Source organism: Dicentrarchus labrax, unplaced genomic scaffold (genome assembly GCF_905237075.1).
Source record: "Dicentrarchus labrax unplaced genomic scaffold, dlabrax2021, whole genome shotgun sequence".
NCBI lineage: Eukaryota > Metazoa > Chordata > Actinopteri > Moronidae > Dicentrarchus > Dicentrarchus labrax.
Window position 1 is genome coordinate 19328787 of NW_026136711.1, and position 13894 is coordinate 19342680.

General features: G+C 38.0%; 1 protein-coding gene across 3 annotated transcripts in view; it reads right to left on the reverse strand.

Moving 5' to 3' along the window:
- Positions 1-1868: 1868 nt before the first annotated feature.
- The window catches only part of LOC127372130 (sodium-coupled neutral amino acid transporter 3-like), a 37261-nt gene continuing 25235 nt past the window's right edge, over positions 1869-13894 (reverse strand). For all 3 annotated transcript variants that reach the window (XM_051415548.1, XM_051415550.1, XM_051415549.1), the window contains 9 exons: positions 11377-11459; positions 9717-9775; positions 9194-9340; positions 8370-8449; positions 7840-7940; positions 7023-7147; positions 6772-6916; positions 6002-6105; positions 1869-4984 (listed from right to left, as the gene is read on the reverse strand). In XM_051415548.1, the coding sequence (XP_051271508.1) occupies positions 4880-4984; positions 6002-6105; positions 6772-6916; positions 7023-7147; positions 7840-7940; positions 8370-8449; positions 9194-9340; positions 9717-9775; positions 11377-11459 (949 nt within the window). In that variant the 3' untranslated portion in view covers positions 1869-4879. The remainder of the gene's footprint in view (positions 4985-6001; positions 6106-6771; positions 6917-7022; positions 7148-7839; positions 7941-8369; positions 8450-9193; positions 9341-9716; positions 9776-11376; positions 11460-13894) is intronic.

Genomic DNA, 13894 nt, shown 5'->3' on the forward strand with positions numbered 1-13894 from the left:
GCAGCAGCAGCAGCAGCAAGCAGCGACGGACAGCCTCCGTCGGAACGTGAACGCCCACTCCCGAGTGCTTCATGGGAAATGTAGTCAACAATTCACTCGAGCGGAAATGGTCTACCTGCCTTCAGCCCGGTCCAGTTCATAAGAATTGCTGCAGATCAGATTGCAAATCAGAGGTTTATGTGACGGCCCAGTTGGCGAGAAGAGAGATTTTGTTTTGTTTGTTTGTTTAATAGCCTACATTTCTGGATAAGAGACACCACCAGTAACTTTTACATCTGCAAATGCATACATTATATATATATATATATATATATATATATATATATATATATATATATATAGCCAGAATCAGAATCAGAATCGGGTATATTGCCTTGGTGCATAAGAATCACAATCAAGGAATTTTTAAATATGAATAAAGATAGAAAGATCTAAGAGGTGTACAGGACTGTGCAACGCTGATGGAGAGCAACAAGATGGAGAACCAACAGCAGTGCATCAATGCCTTTAGCTACTATTCATTATGAAAACAACAGAACACAACAGTGGTGGAAAAGATTCAGATTTTACTTTTAAAGTAAAAACTAGCACTGTGTGAAAATACTCCAATCAAAGATTAAAAATACTAAGTTAAGTAGCTTCATATTTGCAAAATGTACTGGCTATACTCACTATGCAGAATGGTCCCTCTCAAAAATGTTATGTTGTTATGTTAATATAGATATTTAATTTGATTATCATTATTGATAATGAACATTTTAATATTGTGACTGCTTGAGAGATATTTTATACTTTATGTACTGATGGATCGTTTACAATGGTTCATATTTTATAAGATGATGTAAAGTCTAAAGTTAGCTGTAACTATAGCTGTCAAATACATGTGGTGGGGTAAAAAAATACAATATTTCCCTCATAAATGTAGTGGACAAGTAAGTAGCATCAAATGAAACTAGCACAAGTCAAAATTTTACATCGGATGGAATACAGTAAATGATTAAATGTGCCACTGAAATATGAACAAAGTCTGCAAACTGTATAATTTGAATTATATTCTAAAATTACTTTTAGGTTATAAAAAGTAGCCTGACTTTATTAAAGCTCTGCTTAGACCATAAACATTACACTGACTTTAGGAATTTAAACCTCAGGACCTTCCAATGAGCATTTGAGGGCGGCAGAAAAAATAAAACTATGGTATTAGTGGTCACTGTGTCTTAAATACTGCAAATCCAAATTGGTTTAGGCAAATAGTTGAGGGTATTGATATTTAAAGCACTTGTTGGAATAGCAGCCACTTTTGACCATAAATATTAAATACTATGACAGCATGAAGTCAAAACTCAGAATTGAAATAAGCCCAATGCAAACTAGATAATTAACACTTTAAGTAGATGGTCTTTAAAAACCATATTGTTACATTGCATGATGGTCATAGCTCCACAGCGCTATAGAGCCACCTTGTGGACTGGCTTCTGATACCCAAGAGAGGAATTAATACCTTTTATTATGAGGTAATAAAAAAAAAAAAAGTATTACACGGTCTTGTGCATTTTGAAGTGAAACATTATAAGATTAAAATATATAAACTAAATATAAACACAGTGTCTTTTTACCGCTGAAAAATATTTAAAATTTCCAGTTATATACTGCTTATAGCTTACACAGCCATATTGGTCCATTTAAAGCTGTTATAATTCAGGTTATGCACTCGCATAATCAAAAAAAATTACAGATTTTTATAAAATACAAGGACAAAGTCTTAAAAGTCAGTCTATAAATACAGTAATATCCTGTTTCCAATAGCCTTTAATGAGGTGGAGGACAAAGGGACAATGTCATATCTAACAGACAATAAAAGATCAACGTTTTTTGTTACCTCATTATCTTTATTGCAACATTGTTTACAGTACAGTAACTGCCAGCAACATATTAAAATATATAGAGATACAAGAAAATCGACATGAACTGAAGGACAAAAAGGTTTAAAAGCACTTTGAAAATGATTACATTTATATTTTTAATTGGACTAAAACTTTAATTGCTATTTACATTGTACAAACTAGATATGCATATAGAATATAAAGGGTATACATTTATATACATTATTTATAAATGCTGGCCGATGTCAATATTTAATATGTTACTATTCAAATCATACACGTTTCAATAAATCACAAAAAGAGGGAGACTAACAACACTGAGATCTAAATAGAGGTCCTCAGAGATCATCTTCTATCAGCCACTAACACAGTGTATCCCCTCACTGCGTTGCCTCTTTTTTATTTTTTGCATGTTGTGAGGTTTTTGAAGTGTTATGTGTGTGTGAACCATTTAAAAACTGCTTATGATACTTATGTATTTTACCAAATGGCTTTATCATACATGCATAAAGGTCAAAACTAGGAACAGGAAGTTGGGGATAAATATAACCCTTGCATTGGTTAAACAACAACAAACACTAAGTTATGCCCCAGTGGCTGATTCAGATGATTCCCTCTGCATACAGACACATAAAGACAACCATATATCTAGATATAATGAAAAAAAAAAGGTATTAGGGAGGTTTGTTTGTGTAACAAATTGACATGACAATACTAACTTACCCATACAGCACTCACTGTAGTCTGGTGTAACAGAATTTATCATTTAAAAACAATGAAATGTAGGCAAGTACACCAGCTCACTAACAACTCCAAGTTAGTAGGTTATTGTCCGCCAAAGAAGCAGCCAGAAAGTCAAGAATGACCCAAACCACTGATGATATACCACTGACTATAAAGACAAATATAAGAAGAAAAAAAACAAGAAATTAATCATTAATAGGTTTTGCATCTTGTATTTCATCACTGAATCAGATCCAACTGATACGCCTGAATAAACATTATATACGAAGTTCATCTATCAATTGTAGGAGACGAATACTTGAATTATACTTCTGATCAGAGTATAGGTCCAGGTTTAACAACACAAATGCATATAGATACTATAGTTCAAAATACAGTGGAGCCATGTTTTCTTTTTTTAAACAACACGGACACTTGAAAACCTCCAACAGTACATCCAACTAAAAAGTGTTTTTTATCCACAGAACGGACCAGAGGAGGAAACTAATGATCACAGGGGCTCACAGGAAAGCTAACTTTAACGTTATTTCAAGTAATGTTTGAAAAGACATCCATATTATACCATCAATACACTGCTAATTTTCTCGTTATCTAAATTAGATTGATTCGTTTCTCAATGATTTACTTATACAAAGAATCATAACCCTTAAATCACATCTATCAAATATTTGAATTTCTCACAAATCCTTTGCTTGTGTTTTAACTTATTAATGGCTGCAGGAAGTTGTGCTTATCAAAGGAAAGTGCTATTGCTAACCACCAACTTTTCAAGATTGTTAAAGTGACTGTAATTTTATGTCTATCATTTTCATTAGGGATCAAGTTTGTGCTGGACGCAGAAATATTTACAGACACCAAGCTGTTTATTAAGTGACCCTGTCGATTTTTTTGTTTTTTATACATGTTTTGGTTATCTCTGATTACTGCCAGTAAATGTTCAGAAACAACACATCAAATCCTCCAGGTCCCCGCTTCATGGTTAAGAACACTGAGCGGTAACTTTCTTCTTTTCGTTTCATTTATCACTCTGATCTGTACAATCCAACTGATGAGGTCTTCAGTACCATTTGTCACTGTCATTCAAACAGTAATACTGAAAAAAAAACCCTGTGCACAATATAGGCACTCTGTTATTTAGTGGTCTGGACAGCCAAGAACCATTTAAAAATGCTCCGAACTTGAAACCTGCATTTCTGATATTGATCGCCTCGGTAAGCGCTGAGGATCATGTCATCAGTCCGTACTGCATCTTCTGAGGTTTTCAACAGGTAGTGACTAATAATAAAAAATATACATCTAGATCATATTGTATAGGAATGTTATAATAAATGTGCTCTCAACACAATACCACATACTGTATGTGGCTTTGCTCTGTCAGAGGTGAGAATGTTAACACCTCCAAACTTTAAAATACACAGCAGCAGCAGCACAAGTTAGTGGAGTCAGAGGCTACACGCCTTAAAAGGAATAGTTCAGCATTTTCCAGTCTTTATGCTAAGCTAAGCTAACCAGCTGCTGTCTGTGGCAATCAATCTCATCTAACTCTCCAATAAAGTAAGTGTATGTTTCCTGAAAATGTTGAACTATTCCTTTAACTTATCTTTATTTCTGTGCAATAGCTTACTATCACTTTCCTCTGCAGTTGCACAGAATGGCAAAGATGTAGGTATTCAAATAACTTAAAATAATAATAATAATAATAATAATAATCATTGACATAAAAATCTTAAAAGAATTCTTTATCAGTCAATACATTTCTTAAAAGGGAGGTGCCTTAGATTGTGTGTTATAATCTGAGTAGCAGTTTGCAGATCATTTTAGGACAATACAGGGACAGCGAGGGGAGGCAGATGCTCACAACCAACACAGGGACAGGCGTATAAAGACAGCAGCTTTCTGTATTGTGACTTTTTACATCCATCTCACAAGGCACAGCCTCCAAATGTCAACATCAATCTTTATGCACCTGGCCTATTTTGTAAATTCACTATCAACTTTCCAAGAAAGCCTACTGGCCTGCATCTGCAGTCACTGACTGGCAGGATGTAGAGTACAATGTAACGAGTGAGAGCTTTTTGTGGAGAAACAGAGAACCATCCTCAACTCTAGACTCCTCCTCTGAGGCCAATATTCTCTAATGGAAAAGATAGGGCATCTTCAACATCAAACATTATATTCAAAGTAAAAACAGTAACATTACAACACAGATCTAAATCAACAATATAAAACCTGAAAAAAAAGAAAGGTGGTTCCTAGTGACCACTGCTGGCGTTGCTGGTGCCCGATGTCCAATCAATAAGGATGAAGCTGAGACTCATTATCATAAACAGGAAGCCTATCCCGGCAAAACAGGCAGCCTGGAAGAGAGAAGGAGTGACTGAATTACAGAGAACAGATGACAGAGAGATCATTGTAGGAACACTAACTGGATCATTTTCAGAAAGTGTCATCATATTTACAGCAACTTTACTAGTAAATCATTGAACGTATGTATGACTTTAACCAACCTAATTTGGGGGTAAAAAGGGTCGCTTCGAGAGTAAGCCTTTTTTCTGAGCTCCTGTTTAACTCCAATTATATCGTTGTCTGGGTGAGTACTTGATTCTGATTGGCTGCAGGGTGTCCATTAATTCCTGATGTAGGACATCTACTCTACTCTACTCTGACTTTGAATCTTGCTAGAATAACGTTAACTTACTGGCTCGTAGCTGAGCCGAAGGGTTCTAGGAACAGAGGGAACTATAAAAATATCCAGTAGCCAAGTCGTATCTAAGGTTTGTCGTATTGCTGAGGTAGTGAACAACGTCACTGCGCGTCATAGAGTTCTGGCCTCTGCGTAGTCCATTAATTCCTGATAATGGACACCTCGTCGGGCATTATCCCTTACTTAACTTCTCACCTTGCTACAGTTATATCATGACCTCAATGTTAGGTGTGGTTACAGGTGCAACAAAACACATTTCTGACCACGAACCACAACCACACCCATCAGTGATGCAAGGTGTGGTCAGAGGTGAAAGAGGCCTGAACATTTCAACCAGAGAGGGCAGCAAAACACTGCTTATCAGTCTGCGAGTATGTTTCTCTTTAAGTTCGTACCCAGTGTTCCTAGAGTGTGACATTTTACATCTGAAAATAAACTCCAATCAACACCTGACAGCTCAAAATAACAGTCACTGAGAAAACAATACAAGAACGGTCAGAAAAATGCCCCATTATTCCATATAATAGTTATTTTTGTTCAGTATTACATCCCCTACTTTTGTTCACATTCTCAAATATAATTATATTTTTGGACAGATCGGTTCTATATAACTTCGCACTACGTGACCTAAAATAAATGCAACTAACTCTTATTCTCCTTAGATTCTCACCAGGATTTTGGGAACCGAGCGCAGTGGCTCCTCTTCTTTGGGTACAATGCGAATGTAAAAGACAGCAGGGAAGATGAAAATGAGACAAGGGGCAGATGTGGCACCTGGAGAGCAGACAAAAAACACAAAATTATTCATGACACTAATACTCATTAAATTCTGACTGCCTTCAATTCTCATTAAGTGTTGCTGCCAGTCTGACGGCAGTGTAGTTGGTATGGAAATAAGGAAATGGGGAAAAATAATTAGTTTATGTTTATCTTGTCCAACCACCAAATGAATATTGATGATATGAGGCTTAATATTTGAAGTGTGAATGAGCCTGTTGGACTCCTGGATTAATCTGAAAAAGTGCTGCTCAGTTCTTATCACCCTACAAAAATTCTCTCTCCAAATATTTAACTGCTGCTCTCAAAATCTTGGATGTGTCTATTTCTCTATTTTTTCTTATATACTTATGGTCTTTAACTAAAAATGTAATGTGTTAACTTAAAATGTATTTGCATGTCACACAATTGGAAGTACTCTGCACTTTGAGGTAGAAAGTGTGACTCACCACATTAAAAACCTAGACTCAGTCTGGACCATCCCAAAAAAATATACTACAAGAACTGTTGTTTTAATTACGTTATAATATAATAATAAGTGAATATACAGATGTAAGTGTATTATTCTGAAAAGCTACTCAGGATTTGTCATGGTACCTTGAGTCAGTCTAAAGTCTAAATGTTGGTGTTTTATGCATCAAAACCAGGGTTGGCCTAACCTACCAATGATCCCAAAGATGCCCAGGATGTTGGGGGCAAAGATGACCAGCAGGTTGATGAAAGTGAGCAGGATGATGGCAATGGCGATGTGACGGGGCCAGTTAAAGGTCTTGTTGGGAAACATCATCTGCTGGATCGCTCTCCGCACCTGATCATAACAATAAAAGCCAGTTTTACTGTAACAATGTAGAGCCAACGCATGAAGAACAGAAGTGAGCCAATGTGTAAACTTACTTTGCTAAAAATGTACTTACGGGAAAGAGCACAATGGGCACAGTGAGTGTGACAGCAGTGAGCACAGCCACACGCACGCACAAAATCAAAGTGTCATACGGGTCAATACGGCTGTAGGTGTGAAGCAGCTCTGGTTCCACTTCACCTGAAAAAGATCATAAGAGAGGAAAATAGAGTAGGTCCAAGAATGATGAGGGAACAACAGCTGGTAAAAACATCATTTGTGCTGACAATATTTATTAATAATCATATAATAACAGTGTAAGTAAAATATTGATATTCACTGGTATATATCTTAACAAGTGGTAATTAGACTGTTTTATTAAGATCCTTAATATAGGTAAATTACTTTGTGAAATGCTAGTATAGCTAATAAAACCTTCATAAATCATGATGTCCTTTCACATTATTAGTATAAATGGTAACTTTAAGATCTACAATATGACCACTAGAGGGAGCAAATGCATCATGATGCTTTCCAACCTACAGGATTACTGTTCTGAGATATGAGAACAAATACAGGGCATTGCTAATTAATTAATTCAAAGCATGAATAAAGAAATAAAGAAGCAAACTTAAGCAGTGTAGCATAAATGACTAGATAGATAGATAGATAGATAGATAGATAGATAGATAGATAGATAGATAGATAGATAGATAGATAGATGGATGGATGGATGGATGGATGGATGGATGGATGGATGGATGGATAGATAGATAGATAGATAGATAGATAGATAGATAGATAGATAGATAGATAGATAGATAGATAGATAGATAGATAGGTAGACAAAGTCAGAGAGAATTTTCTGCAATGGGAGGAGGACCAGGCCTCACCATAGAAAGTTAGGTATCCAAAAAGGGCAGCCAGGAAGTACATGCTGTACATGACTGCAATGGAGATGTTGGCCACATGCTGCATCTTTTTCTTGGTGGGACTGAAATCAGAAGATATTGCCATGTGATGTCACACACACAAACATAAACACACACACACACAGACACACACACACATAACATCAGAGCATCCACTGTCAAATTACTGTATATGCCATATGTCACTAGAAAATACCATCTTCAGCTGGGGTGCTACTTTTGTAGCACAATTATGCCTCAGAGATAAGATCAACACATCACAACTAATCTTGGGAGAACAAGCAGCAGTGGTTCAAAGCAGGATGATCAGTTTAAACTAACATGCTACATCATACAAGCAGTGCCAATGCATTTCAAAATAAGGTGAAAGCAGTGCATGTGACTACGTTATGATCAGCCAAGCACAAATCAGACATAGCTTTCCTCTTTGTTATGCAACTGATTATTTCTCGTCCAAAAGATAGCAGGAGATTTCTATCATAAGAACATACTTGCGCAGCTCTGTGTAGATGGGCAGGACCTCGGGGTGGCACACAAAGGCGAACGCCAGGATGGGGATGGTGTAGGCCGTCTGAAAATGAACCCCAACAGGTCACCATAGATACAGCAGCGCCATCCCAGACGTCTTACCACCAACCTCGCGCTTTACTGCCCATTACTCCCTCAGACACATCACAGAGAGCTAATTGTTTCCCTGTGATTAACTTGGGCCTGGCTGCGGACCAGCTTTAGCCTATTTAAGAATGCCTTACTTATGAGCTGCTAAGCAGCAGGAATTGGTCTTACTAGCCTGGGTTAGGAAAGTCTCATACATCTTTAAGGGATGCTAATAAAGACTTGATAGGATTTTATATGTAATGTTACAAGCTCTAGCTGTGTTTCAGGAGTCCTCCGGTATGCCCGGTATGCATTGTGTGTAAAAAGTAAAGGTACTAAGAAATGTCAGGTCTTTCCCATTTCACTCATTGCCTGTGTCTTTGGTCCACAAAGGGCAAACTTGATGATCTCACTGGAAGCAACAGAATGCCAAAGCAATTTTTATTGTTCTGCCGACAGGAGCAGACAGCTCAGGGGTCACTCTCCATCTTTGAGCCTTGCATTAATCGCAGACTATTGTCTATCATTAACAGCTTGATAAAAGCCGTTCTTGAGTGCAACTGAGTGCTTCAAACCAAGTGTCATTTCCATGCTTGGATTGTGAACTGTCACTGGCAAACATGCTGAAGATGACTATGACATAAGTGAGTGTCTGTCAGTGGCCATGGCAGTGGAGGTGGATTTGCAGTTTCAGACTGAGTGACATGCGTAAACCTACTTGTGAGTTGAGGTTGGCCATTTTGGGAATGCAGGCAGGATTATCCTCCCCGCCTGGGTCGGCGGCACTGACATTCAGCACACTGGCAGTGCCATTAAATGCAAAGTCCACGAATGGACAAGGGGTATTGAACTTCTTGTAGATGACCTGTACAGTGCAGAGGAGAGGCGTTAGAAACACAGGCTGTGGGACAGAGTTAGCATACAGACAGGCGGAAAATATGGCACTGAGAGAGAGAGAGAAAGAGTGGGAGAGAGAGGGAGCAATGCGTGGATTACAGCTCACACAGCCAAAACTAGGTCAGAGAAAGACAGAGAACCAACACAGCCTGGAACCGCAGCGTGCAAACATTAGTCCATGGCAATGAGTAAAGAGAGCAGGGAATACTAAAAAGGTGGTGGGAAGGTGGAAAAAACCCAGACTGATCCTAGTGCATCTGAATATGCTTCCTTGATGTTTCTGCCAACAGATAAGAAACAAGAAGCAAGACAACAACTTGTATACCAAGAGTTAGAAGACATACCGAAATGAGGAAGAAAACCATGCAGCTCAGGGAGAAACCGCTGGTGTATCCCAGGTATCCTAAAAGACAAACGCTTCATTAGCATTTCTCTCATCTGGGATTACATGGTCATGCTTAATCTGAAATATATTACGATAAATGCTAAAATGAGCCACGTATAATATCTCCCCTCTCTGCTAAACTCTAATAGCTAATCACTAGTGAGGTAGCGCAGCATTTTCCTGTTGAACTGCATCTTATGCTGTATGTTCTTCAAGCCTACGGTGGACTGTGCTGGGAGTCGAAGCTCATTACTTGACTGGATGTCTCGGCAGGAGACAGACTTCTTACAAGAGGTCAGCCAATACGCCTCCTTTTCTCACTTCCAAACTGGCTCCCCTTGGGTTTTTTTTCTTCTTTCCATCTGTTTTATTTTATGTGCTAGCTCTTCCAAAGCGCTGTAATGCAGATAGACTGCAGGACACTCGACCGACCTTGTGAAACACATTGGATTTGTGTGTGTCACCAGAGCAAAAAAGGCTTATTATTTTAAAGTGAGTTAACAAGTCAATCTAGGAGTGTGTTGACAAGTTAACAGACACGGCTACAGAATGGACGCAGGGGCATAAGCCATGTACCAATGGACATCTCAGCAAGACACCAGCGGAAATGGTCAGGGAGGAAGACCAATGGAGGGGTGGAGAAAGACAGAACTCTTAGATCTGAAAAATCCTCTCTCTGCCGTAATAGAAAAGGCAGAGTTCAGTTCTGCCCTTCAATAAAAGCTAAAACATCCATGTGTGGGTCTCAAACCCCCCCCCATGGCATCAGTTAAAATTTAGAAGGTGACCTGTGGACTGAGGTTTGAAGGGTGGTTAACGTAATTTTTATTCAAGCACAAAGACCAGAAAGTCACTTCGTAAAACAATACTTTAAAAACAATATTCACGGCTTCATTCCTGTCATTTCAAACCTGAGGATTCTGAGAAATTCTTGAAATGTTTTCATTTTGATTTAATATTAATATACTTTGTAAATCTTAGAAAACCTTCAGTTAAAGCGAGACTATGTAACTATTGAAAGAACAAATACAATACACTACTACTACAGAAATACTTGGTCTGGTAGCAAACTTTAAGGTCCAGTGTGAAACATTTAGGAGGATATATTGGCCGAAATGGAATATTATACGCATGTCACATGTCAAACTATGTTTTCATTAATGCATAATCTCCTGAATACAGGATTCGTAATGTTTTTGTTACCTTAGAATGAGCCCTTTTTATCTAGAAGAGATGAACCAACACTGCCTATAGGTAGGGCCGTTCAGGTTTTTCTTGCGCTCCACAGCCACCATAGTTTCTCCTTTGCGATGCCACTAAATCCTACACAGTGATCCTTTAAACTAAACATTGCTGTATAACAGATATTACTGAATCAGTTGGCTCATTTTATTACTCTTCTCCAATTGTGCTGCTGTTACAATAGCTTAGCATTTTAGCTAAAAGCTAAACAGTAGTTCAGCATTTAACATTAGCCTATAATTTGCAGCTACATGTCTTGACTGTACAAAAGTTACAGTCTCGCTTTAATCTAATCATGCAAAACGTAACACAAAACAGGATTTAGAAGAATGAGTTGCATATCCCATTGTAAGAAGGATGTGATATTACATACTCACCTAGCTGTTTCATGAGAGCCAGTGGTAATATTACTGCAATAGATACAATGATCACCAGGTAGTTCCCATTCAGGTACCATTCGCTGCAGAGAGGCAGAAAGACACAGAGAATTAAATGTATTGATTTGGAATTACTCCGCTCAAACGCTCCTCTCAATCTCAATTCTGTTAAGCATTTGCACTGTGTCAGATATTGATTGATAGGACACAGGAAGAAAGTGTGTGGACAGCTAAAGGGAATGAGGTACACACAAATAAGGCTGACGTGGTAGAAAAAGCAGAGGTACTGACTGAGGATTATTTTATATCTACATGACCATGCCGAGTAGTTTAATTCACAGCTGAACAGAAATGAACATAAATCGAACTCAACTGGTTCCCTTGAAAGCAAATATCCAGAGTGGAAAAAATAAGCCTCTTTGCTCCCTGTACCACTGAACACTAAGAACCGTGGCTGTAGCTAGGACGCACAGAGGTCATGTCCTCAGAAGTGGTTTTTTTCAATATATATTTATATATAAGAAGTTAATAACACACACAATTCCACATTGTAGTTTTTTAGGCTGATTCTGGTACTTTTTAGATTCCGTTTCTTTAAATTATACATTTGAAAATGATTAAAATAAATTGTATTAATTATCTAGGCAGTGTGGAGAAGACAATGATCCTTCAGATAAAACTCAAATGATTAAAAGAAAATGTAAAATCAGAGCAAAAATAATTTATAAAACAATTTACAGACTTTTTGATGGCTAGCCAAACATTTCGGCTGGGTATGGGGTTGCAATGGGGGAAACCGGAACCCTTTCCATAGTATTTTTAAAATCCTGGCTAAAGCCCTGCTGAGAACTTAACTAAACTTAGTATCAGAAACTGGAGTAAATTCCAGCTGACACTGGACGAGAGGCGGGGTACAGCGTGGACAGGGTGCCAGTCAGTAACAGAAACACATTCACACCTACAGGCAGTTTAGAGTCAATTAACCTAAACCTACATGTCTTTGGACTGTGGGAAGTAAACTGGAGTACCCACAGGAAACCCACGCAGGCACAGGGAAAAACATGTGACTCCATTGACACAACCTACCACATGTTACTGTCTCATGCACAGCCATGTCTAGGAAACAAACCTCTATGAACTATTTTTAGATTGACACAGTAGGAGTGATTAATTTCTTCTCTTCTATCAGGCGGGAGACAGAGATGCAACATCTGTTGGCCACATACACACACAAACACATCTCAAAAAAAGAAGAGGCTCATCTATCCTCATGTCATCCTCCCCTCCGGCCATCTGGACCAGGGACACAATATCTCACCAACACTGATAAACATAAACATACAAACATACAGAGTTTTACAAACATGCAAATGTTAATCACCAATAATCACAGCGACAGAAACTTGATCGAGCACTCTCCACACTGAAATACCAGTAAGTTCACTGGTTGAACAAACACACAGACACAGCCTCAGGTGTTCACTGATTGTGCATGTGAGCTGACCAGGGTCAGGTTTGTTAAAAAAACAACACACACCCAGAGACACAAATAGGCACACCCATGCGTTTACACATGGGGTGGACAAAACAACCCATACACATGATACACATGATACAAAAAACAGCGATGCAACCACTATCTATGTGAAGCTTATAATTTTCTGTTTTTGTTGACACTGTGTCTGTTAATAATATTCTTTTTAACTCACTTTCAAAGAAAAACAGATTTATTTTTTAAAAAGCACAGATCAGTTTCAATGGATTGCTGTGCATGCAAACTATTTTGTGTTTCCTGCTGTGAGAAGACACTATGCATCATGCAGTATACTCTCCAGAAACAGAAAATGAAGTGAAGGAAGTTTCCGTGAAAATACAAAAATAAACAGTTAGTGTTTGCTCTGCAAATAGCATTTTGATTTTTTCCAATATTTTTGTATTATTTATTTTTTTTCATCAGATTTTAGATTGCTTTGAAAAAAAACCTAAATAAACACAGATGAATTCCTGGAGATTCATCATTTTTTTATGAAATTGAAAAATATCTGTAGGTGCAGTAAACAAAAACTGAACAGTATAATTATATTCTATTTTAAAGCAGTGTTTGCTGTAGAGCGATTGTATCATATTGCATTGGATTGTGGGGTGTCTCTGTTATTTTGACCACCCCCTGTACAGTTTAGCAATATAAACACACACCCACTGACAGGATGAAATGCCACTGGGACAATCTAGTCTGTCATTTCAAATAAACAGTGATTGTTGACCATGGCCAACAGCACCAAGCCCTGCTACACGACGAAAACAGAGTAGACACCAGAAAACAACATGGACATGTTGTCACACTATATAACTTCTATAGTGGCTGTTTATAGTGGTACACATCAATCTGAACATTTGTGGTAGCAGTGGTAGTCTTTATTCTCTTCCATACAGGCTGAAACCGCCGCAGTAAATGTGCTTGTTTCTTCAGTTACCTCTGTTGCAATATTTGTGAGAGGCAGCAAAATTTCATCACTCC